Here is a 23217-nt window from a genome sequence, read left to right as displayed (position 1 = left end):
GTCATGATCCTGCGCATTTCATTTAAATATCTCCTTTCAGCATTAGCACTAGAGTACAGTCTTTTGACGGGTACTGTACTCAGCTCTCTTAAGATTTTCCTTCACCTCCCTTTTTTGTGCCTTCTGCAGTGATTTCTGTGTGTGGGTGTGTGTGTGTGGGGGGAAGGGGTGGCTGCTACCCAAGTCATCCCAAATGACCTTGCATCCTCATTATTCTTTGCAGCCAGGCACTTCAAAGCAAGCTGTGGGATGGCAGAGCTGAAATGACGAAATGGTGTGTGATCTCACTCTGATTCCCGCTCAGACTGAACCGTATAAGCATGGTACTCATTCGTGCTAATACAGTCAACATTATTACAGGGGAAGGAAGAGGAACGCCTTTAAAGTTTCCAGACGTAAATAATTCAGAACATCTTGCAACACATTTGCTAGAGTCACTCAGAAGTAACTCATCTGCCTCCCCCTGTCAGTTACTCTCGATGCCTCACACGGTCTCAAAAACATGAATGAGAAAGTAGGATTTTGATTCAAATGAGTATTCTGTTTGAATGAATGGAGTGATGAATGTTGCATTGGGCTGGATGCGGATTCTAGTAAAAGGGTTAATTACTTAAGGGCAGCTCATGATTTATGCGAAAAGATTTGAGCACAACCCTCATTTAGTAGATCTCCATTTGTGTCTCTTTAATCCCGTCTGTTTGGCATTTCCCCACTGGCAGCCAACAGAGAAGATTTTACGAGGTGAGGTTTTTATGCAGCAGCAACACCACAGATAAAACTTGTTGTATGTCACCACCAGCTCCCCCTTATTTCACACATTCAGCATTCTATTTCCTCACTCTCTTTCTCTCCTTCAGACAGCCCTGATGTGGAGGTCGTAATCCCCTCTTCTGTGTATTAGCTGGTTGTGGGCTGTACAGCTGAGTGCCCGACACATCCCAAGACTTTCATTTGAGGATGATGCCGTTTGAATTGCTTTCGTGAGTCCCCAGAGAGATCCAAATGAGCATGAGTACACAACGTGTAACAAATCTTTTAAAACTTTCAACTAATGCAGACAAAAAAGCCCTGTTCAAACTTGGTTTTCACATCTGTTTTGACCGATAAGCTCCAAGTAGACGGCTTAACAACAACCATTCATACATGACATTAAAGTTTGTTCTGAGCAATGTGCATGTAAATAAACACAAACATTTTACTGTGAGTGCTGTCAATAGAGCAATACAAAGACCTGAGAGAGGAAAAGAAGAGTAAATAATATATTTAAGAAGTCAAGTACAGTCTAATACATAACATACTTATGATGTATTTTTTAAAATGCCAGCATCTGGACTGGTTCTTTTATGTAAAGACACATTTTGTGCTTTACATGATTTATTTTATCCTTTGACAACAACAGAAGGTTCAGTCAACTCCTTACGATAAAAATAAAAACACTACAGAGAAATATTATTTGAGTAGAAGGTCATTTACAGACATTTGGGGATCAGAATCAAAATAAAGGATACTGTGGTCTAACTTAAAGTTTTCAGATATTAATACACAGCCAAATAGAATTAAACTTAGGATATGAGCTTTTTATAAAATCTACTCTCTCACAAACTCATTAAAATACTTAAATGAAATCAAAACATAAACTAAAATGTTAGGGATACCTAGGTATAAGCTTGTTTGTTCACATACAAAATGGGGTAACCAATTTTGTCTATTCAAAGGAATGCCTTCACACTTTTTTGAAACTACAGTATATGCTATATAATTTCATCATAACCTTAGAGGACTTTGGGGTAGGACATAAGTATCGGGCTGCTTGATTACTACAGTCACTACGTTCATCCATTAAAGAAAGCATGAGTGCTATTTTCAAGTAAATAGACAAATGGGGCAATCTGCTCTCCAATGTTTCCTGCTGTTCTTATCAGGTAATTACCAATTCACTCATGAAATACCAGCAGAGCACTGGTACACTGGTGATGGTGGAAAGGCGACATAGGTCATCTTGTAATTATAACTCCTTTCCCCTGCCTTTATTGTCTCTGCATAATCAGCTCCATCAGCACTGAAATAATTGATTCCCCATTTATGCTAATGGTATGGATCTGGAGCATAGGGGAGCAAATACTCAGCCATGTTGTCTTTCGGGCCTGACATTTAGAACAAAATCAGGAAAGCATTAGATTCGAGTCAGAGAGAAGGATGTTTTCACTCTGGCCTCAGTGCTAGCCTTCAGTATAAACACCAAGTTGCTTTTATGCTACCCCGACTAGATAGTGAGCAGGAACAAGGACTTCAGATGTATTTCATCACTGCCTGTTTAGAGATCTTTTCTTTTGTGCAACAACTGATGGAGGTAAATTAGATCCCACTCATGCATGCAGTGTCTAACCAATTAATCCGCCTCCACCCCCCAAACCAGGCTGTGCAAGGCTCCAGACTCACAGAGACTATGAAGCAGATCAAAATAGGCTTTTGGGCTCACCCACAGAGACACATATGGGCAAATTCGAAGAGAGGCATATTTGCATCCACACCTACGGTTCAAACCGCATGCCGAAGCATCCATAGTCGCACAAAATACTCAGTGATTTCTTGAGAGAAATCACTTCATAATCAAATGGCACCCAGTGAAGATTCGATGTGTTTGGACTTTACTTGGATAAAAAAAAGCATGCCAGACAAACACATGCGACTGCCACAGAAGTTGTTTCTAATTTTGAACTAGAATGGCTGGAAAAGTATTTTCAGAAAATGGCCATGTAGCAGATATAAGCTAAGTGTTTTAAAAGTTTTTCTATAATCCTGAAATCTATGCTGTGCAGCTTACACCTTGCAGACAAACATATTCTTCTCACTGTCAAGACATACCAGTACTTATTTTCAAACCCAAGGTTGGTTTTATATTTGAATTGCTTTGTAGTACACTATTTTCTGTTCATTGGTTGGAATTAGGTTGTTTCTATGTTTTATTTAGAAAGCATTGAACCTGGATGACAGAATCTGTAAACATTTATTCACTTCCTAGCCTTGCTCTTGTTATCTTGCCCTCCCATAGGGCACACATGAAGACATTTCAGGTGCCAACAGTCTCCCCTATTGAGCAGAAATCACACCCAAGAATTGATCCTGGCTTGCAATGTCAACCTAGCAGAGATTCCCTTCATACCAGCACTTGAAATGCACTATGCTTGCTGCACTTCTTTTCCTTTTAAAATGTAGGTTGGTACTACCAACATTTATCACAACACTGCAAGAACTGCCCCTGAAGAGGAGTTGTAAGATGTGTAATTTAGGAAGTACACTTCTAAATTAAACAACTGAAACTTTACCTGATTAGCTTTACTTCAGTTTTTGAAATTTCTTTAAGTTTATGTGCCATATGAAATAAATGCATCTTCCTGGGATTGCTTTACTGTCTTGATGCACTAAGAAATTACCTGGTTTTCAGTCTTTCTCTTGCCTCTTTGTGTTTTTTAATGGCCCATTGATGCAATGTAAGAAATGATAAGCTGCAAAGTAAGAAAGATTGGAATTAGAACTAATGAAAAGACAGAAAAACTAGACCTTCTACTCAACTCCGAGCATCTGGGAGGTATTCCACTGCAATAAAGTTGGAGCATAAAAAGAGAGATTTTTCACCATTCCCTTTTACACTACAGCTATATTAATCTCATCTACAATCCTGAATCCTCACTTTTATTTAGCTTAATCCACAGGTCGACTCTTGGATTTAGTTCTGGGGACTGAAATGGTCACGTAAGAAGGTTGATTTTCAGTCTGACAACCAGTTCTAAGTAGATTTGATGACATGTTTTGGGCCAATATTCTGTTGAAAGACATAATAAAAACCCATTTTCAATTTACTAAAGGAGTACACCAGGTTTCTATTTAAAATGTGTTAGTATTTTTAAAAAAAATGTGATATCATGTACTCTAAAAAGGGCCCCTTAGTCTTTGTAATAATAATTAAAAAGCCCACAGGATTAGTGAGTCCTCCACAATACTTAACAGTGGATATTTGTTTTCAAATATTTATCTTTTGTTTCTCAAACTCACCCAGACTGTTTGTTTTTGTTGGGTTTTTTTTTGTTCCTCAGTCCAAAAATAAGTCTAATGAGTTAATTAGCTACTCTAAGTTACCTCTAACTATGAATGTGTCTCTCCTGTGACCAGGATGTTCCTTTCCTCTCACTCTCTGGAGATAGGCTTCAGAGAGTGCAAGTGTAGCATATTTGTAAATGTACTATATTTTCAATAAATGTAAATGAATTGTGACCAATAAGATCATTGGGCTAGTTTTCACAGAAGGTAGGTGCAACTCATGAAGGAGCAGACAGACTAGAAGGCTGCAGTTGCGAGTGCCTTGTATTTATAGTGTGAAAAAAAATTATATGCATATTTACAACAGTGGAAACATCCGAATGGCCATATAAAAATGCAAAAAAAAAAAGAAAGGGGAAAAAAAAAAAAAAAACCCAAAATTTATCAATCCCACAGTTCCAACATAAATGGACCCACACCCTTCAGTTCATCTACCTCCAAGCTGGGGTTGATTAGAGGTCCCAAACAGATTACTAATAAAATGCTTGGTGCAGTGCAGGTCATCAGCTGACTAAAGTCAGATCAGACTGGGGACAAAATTGTTCATTAGCTGCAAGGAGCCTCCTACCAGCCTGGCAGGAGAAGCAGAAGTCTTCCAGAACCAAAAGTGCAATCTTTTCTTGGGCTCTAGCTCACCATTGAACCTGGCCTGAATAAGAAACAGGACCATTTTCTCAGTATATATATATATAAATAATCAAAATATTCTAGTGTGCACACAAATTCATTAAATGGCACTCTTTGCACTATAAATAATTCTAAAACTGTGAATTTCAGTTAATATGCATTTTCAATAATTATAAAATTCAATATAAATTACATCCATGAAAAATCCAATAAATATGCACCACATAAATTAGTCAACATGAAATGTAAAAAAAATCAAATCCAAACAAGTGCTCAATAAATATTTAAGGCACCTTATTGTCCATCAAATGGGTTAACAGTCAGTAATTTAGCAGCTACACCAACAAACAGTGACAATGAGCTAATGCTAAATCACACACGGAAACACTCACCAATTCCGCAGTTTTATCTCACACAAACAGATTTTTTTCACCTCCTTTATGGCTCTCAGTAGTTGGCTCCTACAGTTCAGCACATTATGTATAAGCATCATACAAATTTAAGGTGAATAATGAATAACACAACGCTCAACAACCTGCAGTTCTGCTCCTCCCAACGCGTCCTAATGTTTCATACCTCCCGGCTCCTGCTAATATACCTAGCAGATAGGCTGCGATGGTACATGTGACACTGATTCCCAACAGCGATTGGCTGTGTGGAAATCTCGCGAGAATCGCTGACATTATATTAAAGGTATCGCGAGATTTGAAATAAAGGGGTCAGGGAGTGGAGAAACCAGATAATGGGGGAATGGAAGTTAAAATTTATACCCGGGTTACACAAGGATAGGTGAGTATCGACAATGGATGGATGAAAGAATGGAAATCACACCTGGTAGGATACATGCAGGAATACATTTAAAGTCAAGAAGGATGTGCTGCAGGCAACCTATTGCAGTCTCTTATGAAAAACATGACAACCTTAGATGTCATGTTACAATCAATGTTATTTGGCCGTATGTTTGGAACTGTGAAAGCAGTAAAAGTGGCTGGCCTATGAAAGGGATAGGCCAGCCTATTCCTTTGACAGGACAGTCATCAAGCTGGAGAGTTCAGTGTTTATAGAATGCATCATTGCGAGTGCAGCCAACAAAAGGAAGATGTAACCCACAGGTAGAGTTTGCAAACCAAAACCTTACAATTTACCAAACCAACCACACAGTTCTTCAACATTTTTGTGATATAAGCTGGCACTAGCTAAATTATGTATCTATTTGCCAGTCTCAATAAATTCATTGTAATCTTTTGACCTTTAAGTGCATCAAATTCTCTTCAGGATCTAACTTTTCAACAATTTGTGTCAGACCTTGTCACTCTTTACTTTTCTGAGGAATTTGATATTTCATCCTTAAAGCATTTCTTGAAAATATACAGTATATATATTAAACATTCTTAGTTGTTTTTGGCTTTTAAAAGACAGAACGATCGTCTACCATTCCCTTTCATGCAGTGACAAAAGAAAAATCTAACAAAGGTTTCATAAAAACACATCAGATCATTGTTTCACAACTAGCTCGGAATCCCTTAGTACTTTAATGTCAATCACCTGTCAGGTGGCGACTGATTGGCTGTCAACAGCCCAGCAGGCTGCCTGTGGCAGAAAAAGGTAGGACTCATGCATTGGAAATAAAGCTTCCAGGAACCCCTCCTGACATGAGTAAATCAATTGTGTGTGCAGGGTCTTCTCCACAGAGACTCATAGTGAAAATGTAATAAATGCCATAAAAAGAGCTTTTCATGTCACATTCTGCTTGAGGACTGTGTAACCATCCAAGCCCTTTTTGGTGTGCATTAAATTTCATGAAATTTGATTCTGCTGCCAGGCACCAAAATCTCCCCATGCCAAATAGGCACAGCCAGTTAACAAAACCTGGACATCAAGGAGCTCCTGCCATATTGTACTCTGGACAGCAATACCCCCAGAGAAATCCCCTCAAACAAAGCCAACATGGTGGAGAGGAAGCCCATGATGGCTCTATCTCATTCCCCTGTGCCACTCACGCAGCGCACACATCAATCACCGTCCATCAGCCCCTTTCCCAAGCAGCGCCTTGGATGCAATTTGTCACAGGTCCTTAGGCGCTGACATGCCTCTTAAAGGCTCGACTAATCTGCCTAAGATAACAACCTTAGATTTTCTTGGTGAATGTTAATCAAAAGAATCTGCTCTGTGTCCAAGAAATGATCACCGGTCACTTTGAGGATCCATGCATGAATACATTTAAGCTATTATTACGTAGTTTTATTACGTAATGCACTCCATAGGGCAGATACAATGCTTTATCTGTATTTCTGAGTCTGCTTTTCAACATTTTTAACTTTACTTGTTTTTTCTCAGTCTTGAATTCACCTTTAGCACAAACCCATCAGTCCTGTAGAAGATTACTCATGAATAAGAGCTTACATTATTCAGTGGTGGTGCTACATTTACCAGCCAAATGATCCTGCCTGCACGGTGAGAGGATACTCCAGCAAGGAGGAAACACACAGCCCCTTCAAGAGCAATTGCCATTCTGGGTGAGCCCTCCATGGGAGTAAGCTACTGAGAGGTGGGTGTGATGGGCCCAATTTAATGCTCCATTATGCAAATTGATCATCTCAATTGACCATCACTCCGGTAATGGGATGGGCTGGTTGGGAAAGGTGATGGTAGAGGGAAGTGTCTTTATAAGTTTTCTTTTTTTAATCTTTACATCAGTTCAAGGTGCTAAAAGTAAGACAGGTAAGTGAAAAATGAAAAAAAAATAAAGGTTTCACAACCTTTACTAATGATCCATGACAAAGATTGACAACTAAGAGTGCAAGCACCTGGCTGCTTGGATGGCCTATCTAACAACCACATTTAAAGTCACCAGTCTTGTACTTCAGGGAGCCATCCAGGTTTAGGAGTGAAACAAATTATTTGCATGATGAGCTCTAAGGCAGAGCCTCCCTGAACTGTCAAGACCCCCTGAACGTTTTCACATTTGGCTACCTAACAACTCCTCTCTTCAACGTTTATAAACATTTTTTGTGATAGGCCAACTCAAAGTGGAATATAATTGTAAACAAGAAGGAAAAATGGATATGATTTTTAGTCTGAAAAATGTGGCATGAATATGTATCTGGCCATATTATTTTGTGACCCTAAATAATATCCAGTTAAACAAATTGCCTATCTATTAGTTGTATTATAAACTAGGGATTTATGATATTGATTTGATCATGACTAAGGAGGCTACAGTGCAATTATAAATCAATTATCAACCATCAAAAAAGGCGAGAATAAATATTTCAGGCAAAAAGAAAAAAATAATAATCGTCTACAGAGTTTATTAAAAATTCAACACCGGGCATGAATATAAAGACCATGGTAATCGGCACTGAACTAACAAACAGCTGACCTTATCACAAGGATTAAAGATACCAAAATCTCTCACTTCATCTTTAACTAAAACTAAATCCTTCTTAGCAATCTGCAATTTTTCAGATACATTCTGTTGCACCTTCTTCAAATCTAGATTTGTGCGACACTGGGCATCAGACTTGATGGCCTTTGATTTCCTCTTTCTCTATTCTTCAAAATTAGGTCATAAATCAATATTAAGATAATCAAGTTTAAGTGTTTGCTAATTGAGGCAATACTGCATTGAGTCGACTCTTTGATTCATTGAAAAATGTACTTCATGCTCCAGCGCTAGCTATAATTACAGATGTTCTGTGAAGGCCTCAGAGGTTTGATAGAGAATATTAGAGAACAAGCATTATGGAGATCAAGGAACAGGTCAGACAGGTCAGTGATACTGAGAACAAGTTAAAAGCAGATTATGAAATGATATCCCAAGCTTTGAACTTCTAACAGGTCACTGTTGAGTACATCATCTGAAAGCAGAAAAAGTATGGTAAAAGTATAAATCTCCTAAGCCAAAGGAGCAAGTGAGAGCAGCATTTTTAGAGAATTGACACTGGGGAAGATGCAGACATCCACAGGATGTGAGAATATGCTGAGAATATTTTTTTTCAAAAATGTGCTTCAGAAATGTGGCCTTTGCAGAAGAAAAGAAGGTTCTAAGACACACAACATTCACCATGAGATATGGTGATGGCAACCATCTTAAATGGTGATGGTGATGCATTTCTTTAGCAGGGCAAGGAAGCTGATCAAAGTTTATGTGAAGATGGATGAAACTTAATGCAGATTTTGCACAGTAGTAATTCAGAAGGACTGAATACATTTGCTCTCCAGGTTTTCAGAACATTATTTGTTAAAAAAATAGATCTATAACTAAGTACCATTTATTTATTCTTTCCAATTACACACTGGTGTGTGCTGGTCTATCTAATAAAATAATAAAATAAATTCAGAGGTAGAAACTTAAAAAATGCCTATCAGTGATTGTTCAAGGCACAACATTTACCATTTTCAAACAGTGGATTCAGACTCAGTTTGATGAGCAAAAGTTTGCAGTATTTCTTCTCATTTCAATTCGGCTTAGATCGGATATTCAAAAAATTACAAACTGTAAAAAAGAGGTGGACATTGTTCATTTAATGAGGAGATTTTCAGTGGGATTATCCCCTTGCAAAACAGCAAGATCACACAACACACTTGAGGTTCCATCAAGGATGGACAGAATGGAAGAAAGCCAGAGTATGGGCAAATGAATTTTGTCAGTGTCTAATTGCATTTATTGGCCATGCCTAGCACCTCCTAATCCTGGATTATGATGATGCATTAACAGCGGTGACTGCCTGTTTACAAGGAATTTATTAGCTGGTGTTAACATAAAGAGACAAATTCCACCTATCACATTAATCACCCTACTGCCAGGACTATGCCCCATTCTAGAGTAAAGCTAAGTGAGGCAAAGAGCACGACTGTGCCGTGACCGCCTTCCATTTTCCTGCATTACAGCCATTGTTTTACTGAGATTACCTCAGATTACTTCCTCACAAACTGTCATCTTAGTAACCTAACGTGACGCTTCAAGAGAATAAAGAACAGTGGACTGAAAGGGTTATAGATAATGGCAACAGATCCGTGAGATCAAATGCACGGTTTAGTGTGTCAAGCTGCAGAAACAATTTTCCTCACATAAAGCTTCTAATAGAAGTCAAGTCACTTAATTACAGTCTGAGTATTGTTTACTGTGAGATAATCTCTTCTTTCTTTTATTATTTCGATTTTGTAATCCTCCCCTGCACTGTACAACACTTCTCATATTCATCGCCTTTTTCTCAATTCAAGAATGCCTCAAAAATAGATCAAAATAGTTTTATAGTTCTTCAAAAACATGAAATATGTTGAAACTAGAAGATGGTCTGAAATCATGATCCATTGCTGTCATTACTTTGTCCTCTTTCCAGTTTTGCCACAAAAAGCATGACTGGAATGTGGATAAAAATAACTGCATATTGGAATTTGCTCCTCCTCTAAACAGTTCTGGTCAGACATTTACGTAAACTCACTGTGAGCATTAATGTAATTCTAACTGATGGCTTTTAATAATTTATTTGAATCTGGCAGCTGTAGCATATAACTTCTATACTTCTATACTTGTATACTTAAAACAAACGAGAATTTGTACGCTAATTCAAATTTATTTGGGGTTTCCTGTAAACCACATGATGTCATGGTATATGTGTATGCTCAAATATTTGGTTTAATATTGCAGTAAAACCAGTCATGTCTCCTAGCCACCGACAAGCTCCTGACATAATTGTGGGAAAATATTTCACCACTGTTCTCAACAGAAATTGTACAGTTTATTGTAATTGTTGGTTTAATGGAATAGAACCAACTTTTACACATAGTCCATAAATTTTAAACAGGGTTGATGTTGGACTTATTTCAGACACTGTAATGCCAGCCTGATTTATCCATTTCAAAACCTGATATAATGTGAGTTCTGCTGGTACACTCAACTTTGACTTAGTTTCAAACCAACTGCTGATTTGAGTGCAAGTTGATACATTTTGAGATGTATTATACCACTACCAATACTAGTAATACAAATACCAGTGCTGTATCTGAAAAAGCAATTTAGGATGACGCTGCTACCACCTTGCTTGGCAGCTGGTACATTTTTCTTAGGTCTTAAACCTTCGTCTTGACTTGATCCTCTTGTCATTTTACCCAGTTAGCTTATTTTGTTTTCTTATATGACCATAAAGCATTTCTCTGGAAAACCTGTTCACATATGGTGAGAAGAAGATGTCCCTTTTTTCTTGTTGATGCCCCACTCTGCCCAAACTGCTCTTAAACTTGCTTCGTTGATGAAAATAGCAATGGCATTCTACAGCTCAAGCCTCCCCAGCAACAGAAAATATATAATTTGTGCTTACAGCTGAGTCAGTGTCAGAAAGCCAACCAATTTGAATGGCCTCTACATTTCTGATAAGAGAGGCGAGATATCCACTCAGAATTAAGGCAGAAGTTTGTCAATGCAGAAAATGTTAGGTCTCTCTACAATTTGCTCTGTGAGATTTTTCAGATGTTACTAGCATATGTATACATATTTGAGCCTATGTTTATATCTGAGACTACCATTTTGACCTTGTGGGAATTAGATGAAATGTGCAATCAATTCAAACTTGAGCACCATTAACTATTGCTTCAAGAATCACTGAAGTCCCTGTTATATATTTATTCCACCCTGGAGAAAGAACTTTTGAGGCGAGTCATTAAAAGCCTCAAATCAATATGACATTCGTACAAATGATACACTTTTGACCTCTATTATAGATGGCACTTTATATTGAATTGTCTTTGGTTGACAGAGTATTTAGACTGATTCTTTCCAAGTGGTCCCCAGAGTTATATCCAGCTGCTCTAAACAACCATCTGTGTGACAGACCTGACAAAACTATGTGAGGAATGGCACTGCAGAACATCCTCCTGGCCTTTGGCTTAATAAAGGCAGAAGTAAAGCTATTGCCTTTTGTTCAGCCACAAAGGAACCATGAAGAGAGATCGTTTCCAGCCCTGTAAACACTTTATCTGCAGGATTCACTGATTTGATCTGAAGAACAATGGGTGTTCTCGTGATGATCTGCCAACATCACTCAACAAACTGTCTGGCCCGTCATGATCTGCAAGAGCTGTCACTTTGATATCGTCAATGAGGAATGCTGAAGATGACCTGCGGAGAATTTGGGATGTCAGTGCACAAAAGTATATCTGTCTAAGAAGAAGTCATTCTGCAAGTGGGATCATTAGCAAACTTTATGTTCAATTAATTTAATGAAAGTATATGGAAAAAAATAGTATTGGAAACAATGGCAAAAAAAAAATCACTCAGCATGATTAGCTTCAAACTATCTGCCTCAATAGATAAATGATCAGCCTTAAGAGCTTTAATGCACTTACTCAGTAAAAACTGATGATTCAGTAAAAGCTGCACCATCTTGCATTTCATTACTGCTAAACACTAGATTTATTGCCTTCACATTTTGCACATCATATCACAATTTGTGAACTGCACTAACAAGAAGTGTCAAGGCTGGATGGTAAACTGCATGCTCTCTGGCTCCCAAAATGAATGTGCTTGAGCGATAAGGGCCGGAGGAGGGGACAGAAGATACTGCACAATGCTGTGGCACGTCTCCAAGCACAAGCTGCCTCGCTGTGCCTGTGTTATATAATTTTGATGGGGCTGTTTGGCTTCTAACACTTCACCTACCATAAGTGTGAACGCCACTCTTGCTGTGTAAGACTGTCCTCTGACATATGTGCAGAAACAAACAAGTATGCCATACAAATACTATCCAGTGAATCAAAATGTCCCAAAGCTGAATTTTGTTTGGCATGTGGGAAATGTATGTCACACGGCCTGATTAATGCTGAATCACGATAATAAGGGGTACAAAACAGTGAAGAAGAAGCGTGCCAATGTCGAGCAGCCTCCACCCCGTCACCCTCACAATGCTTCTGCTCTGTGGAACAGCTCTGTGCCATCTGTCAATACTGGAAAGACACAGTGGCTTGCAGCAGGGGTTTTTCAAACCTGCCTTTCTGCCATCAGAGAAAGACAGGTTTTTCTGATGGAGATTCTGCTGTGCACGAATCTCTCGGTCGTAAACAACCACTGGGCTAGAAAACGGCTTGAGTTGAGCCAAAGTCTCATTGACACCAGTGAAAAAGCTCTCCTAATAGTATTATTGACCCAGGAAATAATGAGAGGTTGGCCATACTTGGCTTGAAAAGGACTCAGTAAAGTTAAGAAAGCATGACACAAGTTCAGCATAATTAATTGCTGTTTTCCAAAGAGACTTAATTGTCTAGATAATCTAGGATTCTTTCAACAAGATGCTACATATACTGTCTTGGAAAAATATTCATGCTTTTTGAACGGTGTCACATGTTATACTTTATACATTTAGTTTAGTATGATTTCATGAACTGAAGTAACACAAAATATTATTTAATTGTGAAGTTGAAATAGATTGTTTTTTACAAATTAACATTTGCTGAAGTGTGGCATGCACTTGTATTCATCCATCTATCCATCCATTTTCTTTACACCCTTGCCCCTAGTGGGGTCAGGAGGTGCTGGTGCCTATCTTCAGCTAACGTTCTGGGCTAGAGGCAGGGCACACCCTGGACAGGTAACCAGTCTGTCGCAGGCACTTGTATTCAGTTACTTTATTTTCATACACTTCAGAGTTAACCAGATTAGAAAAATAGGCTAAAATTATGGAAACGTTTAAAATAGAATCTGGTTATGAAACCTCTAAAGAGGTCTCTTATCCTCAGGCCTGCCAGGAACAACAGCAAAGATAGCCCCTCTGAAGGAGCTGCAGAGATCCACAGCTCAGGTGAAATATTCTACAACAGAATATCCAAAATGAATGCCTTTGACAAAAGAAAGCCATAATAAACCCCATTTGCCATTTGCCACTAGTCATGCGAGAGACCAGTAATCAAGTGGAAGAAGAAAATACTCTAGTCAAATAGAACCACAATTATCATTGTTATTATTATTTGCCTTTATGCAAAACATAAATATGGTGGAAAACTACACCTTACCATGAACACACATTTGTCATGATGACAGAGTTGGCAGCATCATGCTGTGTGGCTATTTTTGATCAGCAGGGACAGAGAAGCTGGTCAGAGTTTATCAAATACAGACAGGCCTAGGTTTATCTCTATACAAGATATAAGACTGTGTAACCTTCCAGCTGAACAATGATCTCAAACAGACAACCAGTGGTACAATGGAACGGTTTCAGGAATACTGTCAAATGCATTTCTCTTCCAACACATTTAAATCAAATGAATGATTCTTTATTAGGCCTTCGCCTTCTTCTTCTGGCTTCTTTTGGCAGTTGGCATGAATCTGCCTTTTGCCTTTGTTGAGGATTTATTTCATTTGATTAAGGTGTGTTGGAACACGGATGTATCTAAAAGATGAAGGTCGGTAGCTCTACAGGACTGGAGGTGAACATTCCTTATTAAATGAAAGCATAGTCGTACCCTAGAATGGACCAACCAAATTCAATGCAAGGCACTGTAAACAAAATGATCTTCACAATGTTGCTCTATTAGTTATCGATGGGTTCTTATCACCTCTTGTTATTTAGAATCCATATTGAAAGCTAAAAAAGTGCACGCTCAACTGGAACCAGCTGTGTGGCTCTTTTTCTTAAAATATGGAAGTCATTGTCTCCTTGTTTGTATTGTGAATCATACTGATAACGGTCTAAAAATCATTTCCTCTTTCAGCAAGATTAAAAATAAAAGACATGCCTCTCTCGTCCCTGGAAGCTTATCTCTGCTGGCCCTTAGTCCTAATAAATGTGTGTGGTGTTCATAGATCAAGTGCATGTCTCCCTAACCAGATACATAATGATTAAAACAATGTATGATTAAAATAAATCTTGCTCAGTTCATCTCCAGAGTACTTAATAAAATAAACCCATCTTGTCCAAGTCATGAGGGACGTGCCTCAACAGTGTCATTTCACCCTTGGTCAAAAATGAGCAAAAGAAACTGAGAGCAAAGGAAAGAAAGTAAAAAAAAAAAGAAACGATCAAGCTGAAATATTGAAATTGCTGCTGGCATCTCTTCAGGGTCACACACCAGCTGTGACAGCAGCCTCCCAGGGTCTTTGATCTTGACCGAGAGGGTTGACAAAAGTGGTTCTGAAGCAGCTTGAGATCTAAACTGTAGCAGTTGTTAACTGTTATCTTGTGAGAGATGGTAACAACTTTAGCCCTTCCTTCACCCACATTGGCCACATTTCTAATTCAGCAACATATGCTGTACAACTTTCTGCATGTTAACTACCCCTGATATGTAACACTTTTGTGGTCAACTATGTTATGTGTTCAGGGATTTTGCACTATAAAGGTATATATTCTGGGAAGAAAATTGAAACTTAGCTTACAACCTTAATGCCACGGCAATCTTCAGCTTGGTGATGGGATTAATATATATAATTTATCTTAGGATATGTCAAGTTTAGTCATATAACACATGCAAGCAAGAGGACAGGTCTAATTGCTTTGCACCACATAAGTATAGTAATCAATTATTAAACATGTAATAAACCTTAGATTTTGTCAAATGACATAATCAAAATCATAAAGAAGAATTGCCTTCAAATATATGCCAAATCAATATTCTGGTTATTATTAATCAAAAAGAACTCCGAACAGGTGGGGTTTTAGCCTTGATTTAAGTCTTGCAGTTTTCTGGAAGCTAGTTTCAGTTTAGTTTTAGGCTTTAAAACTTTAAGTTTTAAAACTTTAAAACTTTAAGTTTTAAAGTTGTATTCTGACTCTGGGGGCGCAGAGAAGACTTGAACCAAAAGACCTCAGTGGTCCAGAAGGTAGATACAACAACTGATCCTTAATGTATTTTGGTACTGAGCCATTCAGTGATTTGTAAACTAACAAAAGTATTATAAAGTTTTTCCCTGACCTATAGGGAGCCAATGTAAAGATTTTAGAACTGGGGTGATGTGCTCTATTTTCAGAGAAAGTAGCAAGCATACAGTAGATCTATTTTATATGCTTTCCATGAACCCAAACTTCGTATCTATGCTTTCAGTGGGCACCATTTGACAACCACACAAGGTCTTTTCTCCATGTACAATGCTTTAAGCTTATCTTTATATGACAGATACTATCAATGAAATACTATCAAGGCACTGAACACAGTCACCACTTTGCTTAAAAGGCAATAATATCCACAGATCAGCTTCAACAACACAATGGCAAGTGACTTGAATATCACTGATATTCCATCAGCAAGGCAATTATGCATGTGAAACATACTCCAGCAGTCACCGATGCCAAACCACAAGGACTACTAAAGAACAAGTCCCTTGCAAAGCAAACAGCCCACAGCAATGAAATGGCTTCCACATTTTTACAGTACAGATTCAGCATTCCTGTCCCTTGAGTCAGTTGTGTTATTAGTAGGACAAAGAGGTTTTTAAAGGTGATTCTAATATTGTAGCTGATCTATTTAAGATACCTGTACTGTGCATTCAGCGTTATCCTTAAATCTAACCCACTACATATCACATGACTTACATATTGTAGTCTTTGTGTTTTTGTGTCAGCTGGACTAATAATAGACAAGCTCTTGCATAACCCAAAAATAATTAACTCCTTCTTCATGTGGGAAGAGACTCACAGGGTTTATATTTATTGAATAATTACATGTGCAGATCAGACAAGCACTCGTGTCCACACAAAGATAGATTAGTCCATTCGATGTAACTTTTTTTCCCACTGTAACCTTTACACAGCTTTGATAACAATGAACAAGTCATTTCATTAAGCAGTCAAAGCCAAACAGGAAAGGTGTCCACTTAAATGATTATTTTTCCTTAGTTTAAGTTGCCATCTAGTGATTAACACGGGTATTGCCAAAGAAAAAAAGCTACGTACAAACAAAAAATTAAAGTACAATTTGTACAAATACATAGTTGTGCATGAACAGAAATTATTACTTCAAAAAAAATTACAAATACATAATTTTAAATGGCTGCTGTGAGCAGGTGATTCACTGATTTATTACCAAGCTTGGTATTTCTTTGTAATTTACCATCTACAAGCTATGAAAAACCTATAAACTCAACACTAGAAAACATGTCTGTGTCTATTGAAAGGCATGCATACTAACTAAACAAATGTCCAGTCTTAACGTCATTATTCAAAGGTTGATTTTTATTTTTTTACGTATTTTATATGGCTTATAAATTACTGATTAGGTATGCAAACCATGAAGCAACATTGTACTACATGAATAAAATTAAAAGTAGAAAAATAAAACCTTTCGTGTTAAGTCGTTTCTTTTAATGATGATCTGTTCTTTGTGAATGTTATATTTACGTGTTTTCGGAAATATTACACTCACAGTGTTTTTGGCCATGCTGGTTACAGAATGTGTAGCCTTCATTCATGACCTTAAATTATATTTTCAACAATATTCCTTAGAAAATTACAAGGTTGTTTGTCTTATAAAAATGTAGCAACCATGATGTTGTTTTTTTCGAGCTACAAGAAGTGCAATGTGAGTTTTACGAGTTGCTATAGGACACATGAAGGCATCAGTAGAGGGAGGCGTTGACTCAAGCTAACCGCTGCTGCCGCTGCATGAACCTTCCGTGATCTCTGCACACTGTTACTGAGCCAAAAGGCACAGAAATGTCGGGGAAGAGTTTTCGTGTCAGCGACGGGGACTGGATTTGTCCCGATAAAAAGTAAGACTGGTGATTAAAAAACGCTTTAGAGACTTACTTTTATCAGGAGGTATGAATTGGTTTAGCAGCGTGGCGCGGGCCTTCTAGCATGTAGCTCATGCTAACGCTGGAAAATGAAACATAATTGTTACTTTTTTGCTTCTATCATGATAACTTTGAACATTGTATGCACAGTAAATCACCTGAATGTTCAACTAGTCTACAGGGTGGTTTTATTTGTAAATGTTGCTGATCGGCGCGGGCTAGCAAATTAGCCTACTAGCTGTTAGCTTGCGTGGGTAGAAACACTGTTGTATGCGATGTTTACATTATTATCGTACATCAACAATTTTCATGCTTACTCGGGAGTATCATGTTTCCAGCAAGCTCAGTTTAAATATGACAGACGGGTGCAGATGTCAGCGCTAGACCTTTTGGCCCAGTGTTTCTAAACTAAGACTGCTAGCTTAGCCTGCACGAAGACGTGAATGATCCTGGCTTGTTGCTTGGCGTGCTCATGCATGGATTATGTATTTCTTTTTTCTTTTTTTTTCCCAGATGTGGTAATGTGAACTTCGCTAGAAGAACGAGTTGCAACAGATGTGGCAGAGGTGATGTTTTACTCTGCTGCAACAGTCGATTTATTTCGTTTTTGTTTAAGAAGTGTATTTTAATAAAGCTGATGTTTGGTGTCAACAGAGAAAACCACAGAGGCCAAGATGATGAAAGCAGGAGGAACAGAAATTGGCAAAACTCTGGCTGAGAAGAGCAGAGGCCTCTTCAGCGCAAATGATTGGCAGTGTAAAACGTATGAGCATAACGTGAACATTTTTGTGTTATAAATGCACTTCTACATTCATTGCCAAATAAAATGTTTTGTTTTCTCCTTTGCTTAAAGATGTGGCAATGTGAACTGGGCTAGGCGATCAGAGTGCAACATGTGTAACACTCCTAAGTACGCCAAGCTGGAAGAAAGAACAGGTTCTGCTGGAATTTATAAAAATTTGTCATTAGTTTTATAAAGTCTACTGCAGAAATATTCAGCTTTGACACTTTGTCACAGTACAACAACAGGCATTACGTCTATTGAGATCTCAATCTTTATTGAGATTTTGATAGGATGCAAAATAGCTCACAATGTTGAAATGGAAGAAAAGGAATGCATAGTTTTCAAATCTTTATTTTTACTAATAAAATGTTAAAAGAAATGCATGCATGTGTATCACACTCCCCTGTATCACTACTTAGTGGAGTTGCATTTTGCCTTAATTATAGCTGCAGCTTTTTTGTTATGTTTTTGTGAGCTTTGTGCCTCTAGAAATTGAAGTTTTAACACATTCTTCTTTGTATTTTAAGTAGAATGCCATCTCGGTGGACAGCAAATTGTGTCACAAACATGGAAAAACATTTGCCAGTTTCCTTCTACATATTTATATATATTTAGCTGGTTTGTCACAGAAAATCCAAAGGCTTGCATTCAATAATATGGTTGTATTGTGACAAAATGTGGGGAAAAAAATCAGTCCTTCTGAATATCTTTGCAAGGTCTTTTTGTTGTTGAGTAACATTCATTTACACATCCTGGTTAATTTAATGGCAGGTTATGGTGGAGGGTTCAATGAAAGGGAAAATGTGGAATACATCGAACGGGAGGAATCTGATGGTGAATATGATGAGGTGAGTACTGGCTTCAGCCTGGATATTAGCATGTTGATTTTTTTAAATACGTTATTAGCCTAGTTTAAAAAGAATATTGATGTTTTTTTTTTTTTTTTCCATTTTCCTGCAGTTTGGTAGAAAAAAGAAAAAATATCGTGGGAAGAGCAACAGCTCAAGTTCAGCAAAAGAAAGTGAAAAGAAAGAAGTGCCAAAAGAAGAAGATGAGGAAGAAGATGAGGAGGAGGAGGATGATGGTGACCTGTCAAAATACAAACTGGATGTAAGATTAGTGATTATGTATTCTAATAAATTTTATAGTGAGTGATTGGCAGTTCTGATGAAAGACATTTATGTACAGGATGATGAGGACGATGAAGATGGAGATCTGTCAAAGTATGATCTCAATGCCAGTGATGAGGATGAAAAGCCAGCCAAGAAGAGTGGCAGCCACTCCGGTTCCTCGCGCTCTACCTCGCGCTCTTCTAGCTCCACCTCTCGGTCGAGGTCCAGGTAAAAGGGTACAGGTCAAGGGTAACCCCAGGCAAAATGTCAGTATCAGCTCAATCTTCCTTTTGATTTAATGATCAGTATCGGAACATTTCTTAGAATGCCAATATGTTGTTTCCCCCTTTTCTCTCATCCCCTTCCCATCGGCAACAAAATGCCTGATGTTCATAGCCAGCTGTCTTTGTTGTTGTTTCTAAATGCTTGGGAACAAAAATGCAGACTGGCTTTTAGAAGTTCATGGCTTTCCATAGATTTATCTGCACCATTTATGTGAAATTAACATTCATGGGGACTCTCTTTTTCTATTTTGAGGGCTATTATTTTTCTTGAGTGTTTCTGAAATGAGACTAAGTCACATTACACTTTGAAGTATAACTGTGTTCTGTATTTAAAAAATATTGGAAAGGTTTTGTTGTTTTGTCTGTCTTTCAGGTCCCGTTCTAGAAGTACTTCCAGTTCCAGATCTGGATCTCGTTCGAGATCTCACTCCAGGTGAATGAGGTGACATGCACTCTCTCCCTTTAGAGAGAGAGCGTATGTGTGGGGCACAATGTCCCCACAATGTCTTACTCCTAGACACAGTTTCTAGAAGATTTTATTTCAACTGATGTAGTCAAACCCAAGACTGTAACTTATATATATGGTGTTTGGTTTTATTGATTTTTATGACTCCTGTGGCCCAGATGTCCACATCAACATGTGGGGTATTTATCACACCTCTCTCAAGAGTGATGCCTACTTGACTCACAAGACTAATATTAAGAGGATACATTTGTCCTGAATGTAAGGCTACCTCAGGGAAATGTTATCAGGGTACAGGTACCCTGTAAGGCATCTTGGGTCAAATATCAACAGCACTGTTAATTTTTAAGCACTGTGCCTTGCAAAAGTATTTATACCTCCTGAACTTTACCACAGTTTCTCATGTTACAAAACTAAATGTATTTTGTTGCCATTTTGGGAGATGAAAATCTCTAAAGTATAGTGTTCTAAAAACGCCCTGTTCAAACAATTCCCTTTTTAAAGCTGCGAAATTAGTAATTTTAGTTCACCTGTCTGTGAACTAAAATGACAGACAGGTGCACTGACCTCACACACTGAGGTCTGTGGCTGTAGCACAACAAAACATGAACAAGGGGGATACATACTGCTGTACATAGCAAGATGTGACTATCCACCTAAACTGACTAATTAGATAAGAGGCTGATGAGTCCATGGCAACTGTAGAGGAGCTGAAGAAATCCACAGCTGTTTAAGAATATGTTGACATGACGGCTATAGGTTGTGAACTCCACAAATTGTTTTTTATTCAAAAGCAATAATAAGAAGAATTTTTTTAAAGAACATCATAAGAAATTCCATGTGGAGTTTGAATTTTCTGGCCTATATTCAAATCATGGTTTGTCAAAAAAGTATAAAACTTTAGTGAGAAGATGTGGTGGTAGCTTGATGTGGGGTTAGCTATTCTCAGGCAAGGCATAAGAAACCTGGTTTCTAATTCTGGAAGAAATCTTGTTAATCTGCAGATTTATAACTGAGGCCGGTCACCTTTCATCAGGACAACAATCCTTAACATACTGCCAGAGCAACACTGGCTTTAAAAAATATATTTTAGAAAGGACTAAATGGTTTTGATAAAAGATGATTTGTGTTTAGGATGGTTTAGTGAAGGTAAATACCTTGAAAATTGCTGTTAACATGTATTTTCCATCCAATCTGACTGAGGTTGAGTTATTTTGCTAATAGAAGTCTCTAGACGTGCAAAGCTGGTAGAGATGTACCCCAAAAGCAAAATATGATTCTCCTCCCAAGCATTGAATTGAATTCTTTGCTGCAGTTATCAAATTTTCATTTGTATACTTTTTTTTGAAAACCATGAATCATCTTCTTTCCACTTTATGTAGAGCAGTGGTGCCCAAAGTCGGTCCTCGAGGGCCGGCATCCTGCATGTTTTAGTTCTCTCCCTGGTTTCACACACCTGGATCAAATGATGGCTCGTTAGAAAGCCTAAGAAAAACATTGACATGCTGAAAAGGTTGTAACTACCTCCAGGAAGAGAACTAAAACATGCAGCATGCCGGCCCTCGAGGACCGACTGGGCACCCCTGATTTAGAGCTTACTTTGGGTTGGTCTATCATATAAAATTCCATTAAAACACACTGAGGTCTGTGGTTGTAGCACAACAAAATGTGAACCAGGGGGATAAATACTGCTGTAAAGCACCATATGTGCTCTTGAAGCAGAGAAGTCTGATAAATACTCACACCTGTGGGAACCGGTTTTGGTTTTACTGACCCCAGTGCTTGATGTATTCCTCCAAAAGATCGAGCTCCAGGTCTGGGAAGGGCTCCTCTCCCCAGAAGAGGTCCCGCTCACCGTCCTCCTCACCAGAGAGGAGACAAAAGCGAAGTCGCTCCAGGTCTTCATCTGGAGGAAGAAAACGAAGACGCTCTAGATCACATTCGTCCGAAAGGTTTGGGTTTCTGTGGAATACCACAATGGCACTGATTATAATTAGACCTCTGTTGGATCGCTTACGGGAGATCAGATTTACAAACTTATGCTCACTTTTTGCCATTGTGTAATGGTTTTTATAACATCTGTTTACCTTGCTTCATGTATACACGATGCGCCCATGGCTGACTCTGCTGACCTTGTCGTTCTTCCCACGATGTTTGTGTGATTTCAGGCGCAGTGGCCATTCGTCTGGATCGTCTCTCTCTGGCTCCAGTTCTAAAAAGAAATAGCTTTCTTACAGCCTCATAAACCAGTAAAGTTTAGTGGAAGTGCATGTCGTGTTGCAAACACAACCACCATACACCTTCAGTATGCTCTTCATTGTTATAACCTCTCAAAAGTCTTACTTCTAAGCATCAAGAAAAAAAGGCAACATGAAATCACCCTGTCATTACGTATGTGCTCCCTTTTTTAAAAAAAAAAAAACAACACATATCTGGAGTGTTTGTAACTATTGATGTCCAATAAAAAAAAATGTTTGGTCCTAATGAGAGAAAAAAATTAAGTGTAAAGGGTGAAAATCAATTTTGCCTAAAATATTTGAGAGCATTTCGCTCTGGTCATGTGTGGAAGAACTGGAGCAAATTTTGTTTTTCTTTTCATATTCTCAACCATCAGTTTAGGATAGCTGAAATGTAGCTATAATTTGGAAGGGGTTTTTTGGGGGTTGGGAGGTTGTTTCAAGGTAAGTATACTTTTTGATATTGTCTTAATTAAATAAATTTTACATTCTTGGGTTAGGGTTGAGGTTTAACTGTACTTATTTCTCCCTTCACAATTATTTTGGCTTTGTTCAAAATGATTCCCCTGCTTTTGCCACCTGGGGAAAAGACTTTTTAATTTTCTGCTCCAGTTCAGTGTAGCACAAACTGCTAAAAGTTGTGATTAAAATGTGACATCAGTCTTTTTAGGAGTAAAATGACTAAAATGTACACATGTAAATAAAAACTTGTCAACCTTGAATCTTGATAATAGTATTTATTTAATGACATTATTTTACTCTGTGTTTTGTGAAAAATATTGAAAAAAACATTAGGTTTTTCATTAAATATATGGTTAACCCTGGAAATTTTATGTTGGTGTTGCAAGTCAGTATATTGTCTTATAACCAATTACATAATGATGAATTGGG

The 23217-nt window shown here is 38.0% G+C and overlaps 1 protein-coding gene across 2 annotated transcripts; it reads left to right on the top strand.

Moving 5' to 3' along the window:
* Window positions 1–17267: 17267 nt before the first annotated feature.
* Window positions 17268–22543, top strand: zranb2 (zinc finger RANBP2-type containing 2). Of its 2 annotated transcripts, XM_023340022.1 has the most exons (10): window positions 17268–17422; window positions 17960–18012; window positions 18101–18209; window positions 18300–18382; window positions 19002–19078; window positions 19191–19340; window positions 19419–19570; window positions 20000–20059; window positions 21892–22041; window positions 22258–22543. In XM_023340022.1, the coding sequence occupies exons 1-10, from the start codon at window positions 17367–17369 to the stop codon at window positions 22313–22315; spliced, it is 948 nt and encodes a 315-aa protein (XP_023195790.1). In that variant the 5' UTR covers window positions 17268–17366; the 3' UTR covers window positions 22316–22543. The 2 variants fall into 2 exon arrangements, with proteins under 2 accessions (XP_023195790.1, XP_023195789.1); XM_023340021.1 differs by having other exon boundaries at window positions 21892–22543.
* The last annotated feature ends 674 nt before the right edge of the window (window positions 22544–23217 follow it).

Source organism: Xiphophorus maculatus, chromosome 9, assembly GCF_002775205.1.
Source record: "Xiphophorus maculatus strain JP 163 A chromosome 9, X_maculatus-5.0-male, whole genome shotgun sequence".
Taxonomy (NCBI): domain Eukaryota; kingdom Metazoa; phylum Chordata; class Actinopteri; order Cyprinodontiformes; family Poeciliidae; genus Xiphophorus; species Xiphophorus maculatus.
This window is presented reverse-complemented; position numbering and strand designations above follow the sequence as displayed.

Bases quoted from the DNA above. Each gene is read 5' to 3' on its own strand.
- zranb2 (XM_023340021.1), top strand. From the start codon at position 17,367: ATGTCGGGGAAGAGTTTTCGTGTCAGCGACGGGGACTGGATTTGTCCC. The intron at 19,079-19,190 runs GTGAGTACTGGC...ATTTTCCTGCAG, and splicing joins CTGATGGTGAATATGATGAG to TTTGGTAGAAAAAAGAAAAA. The intron at 19,571-19,999 runs GTAAAAGGGTAC...TCTGTCTTTCAG, and splicing joins ACCTCTCGGTCGAGGTCCAG to GTCCCGTTCTAGAAGTACTT.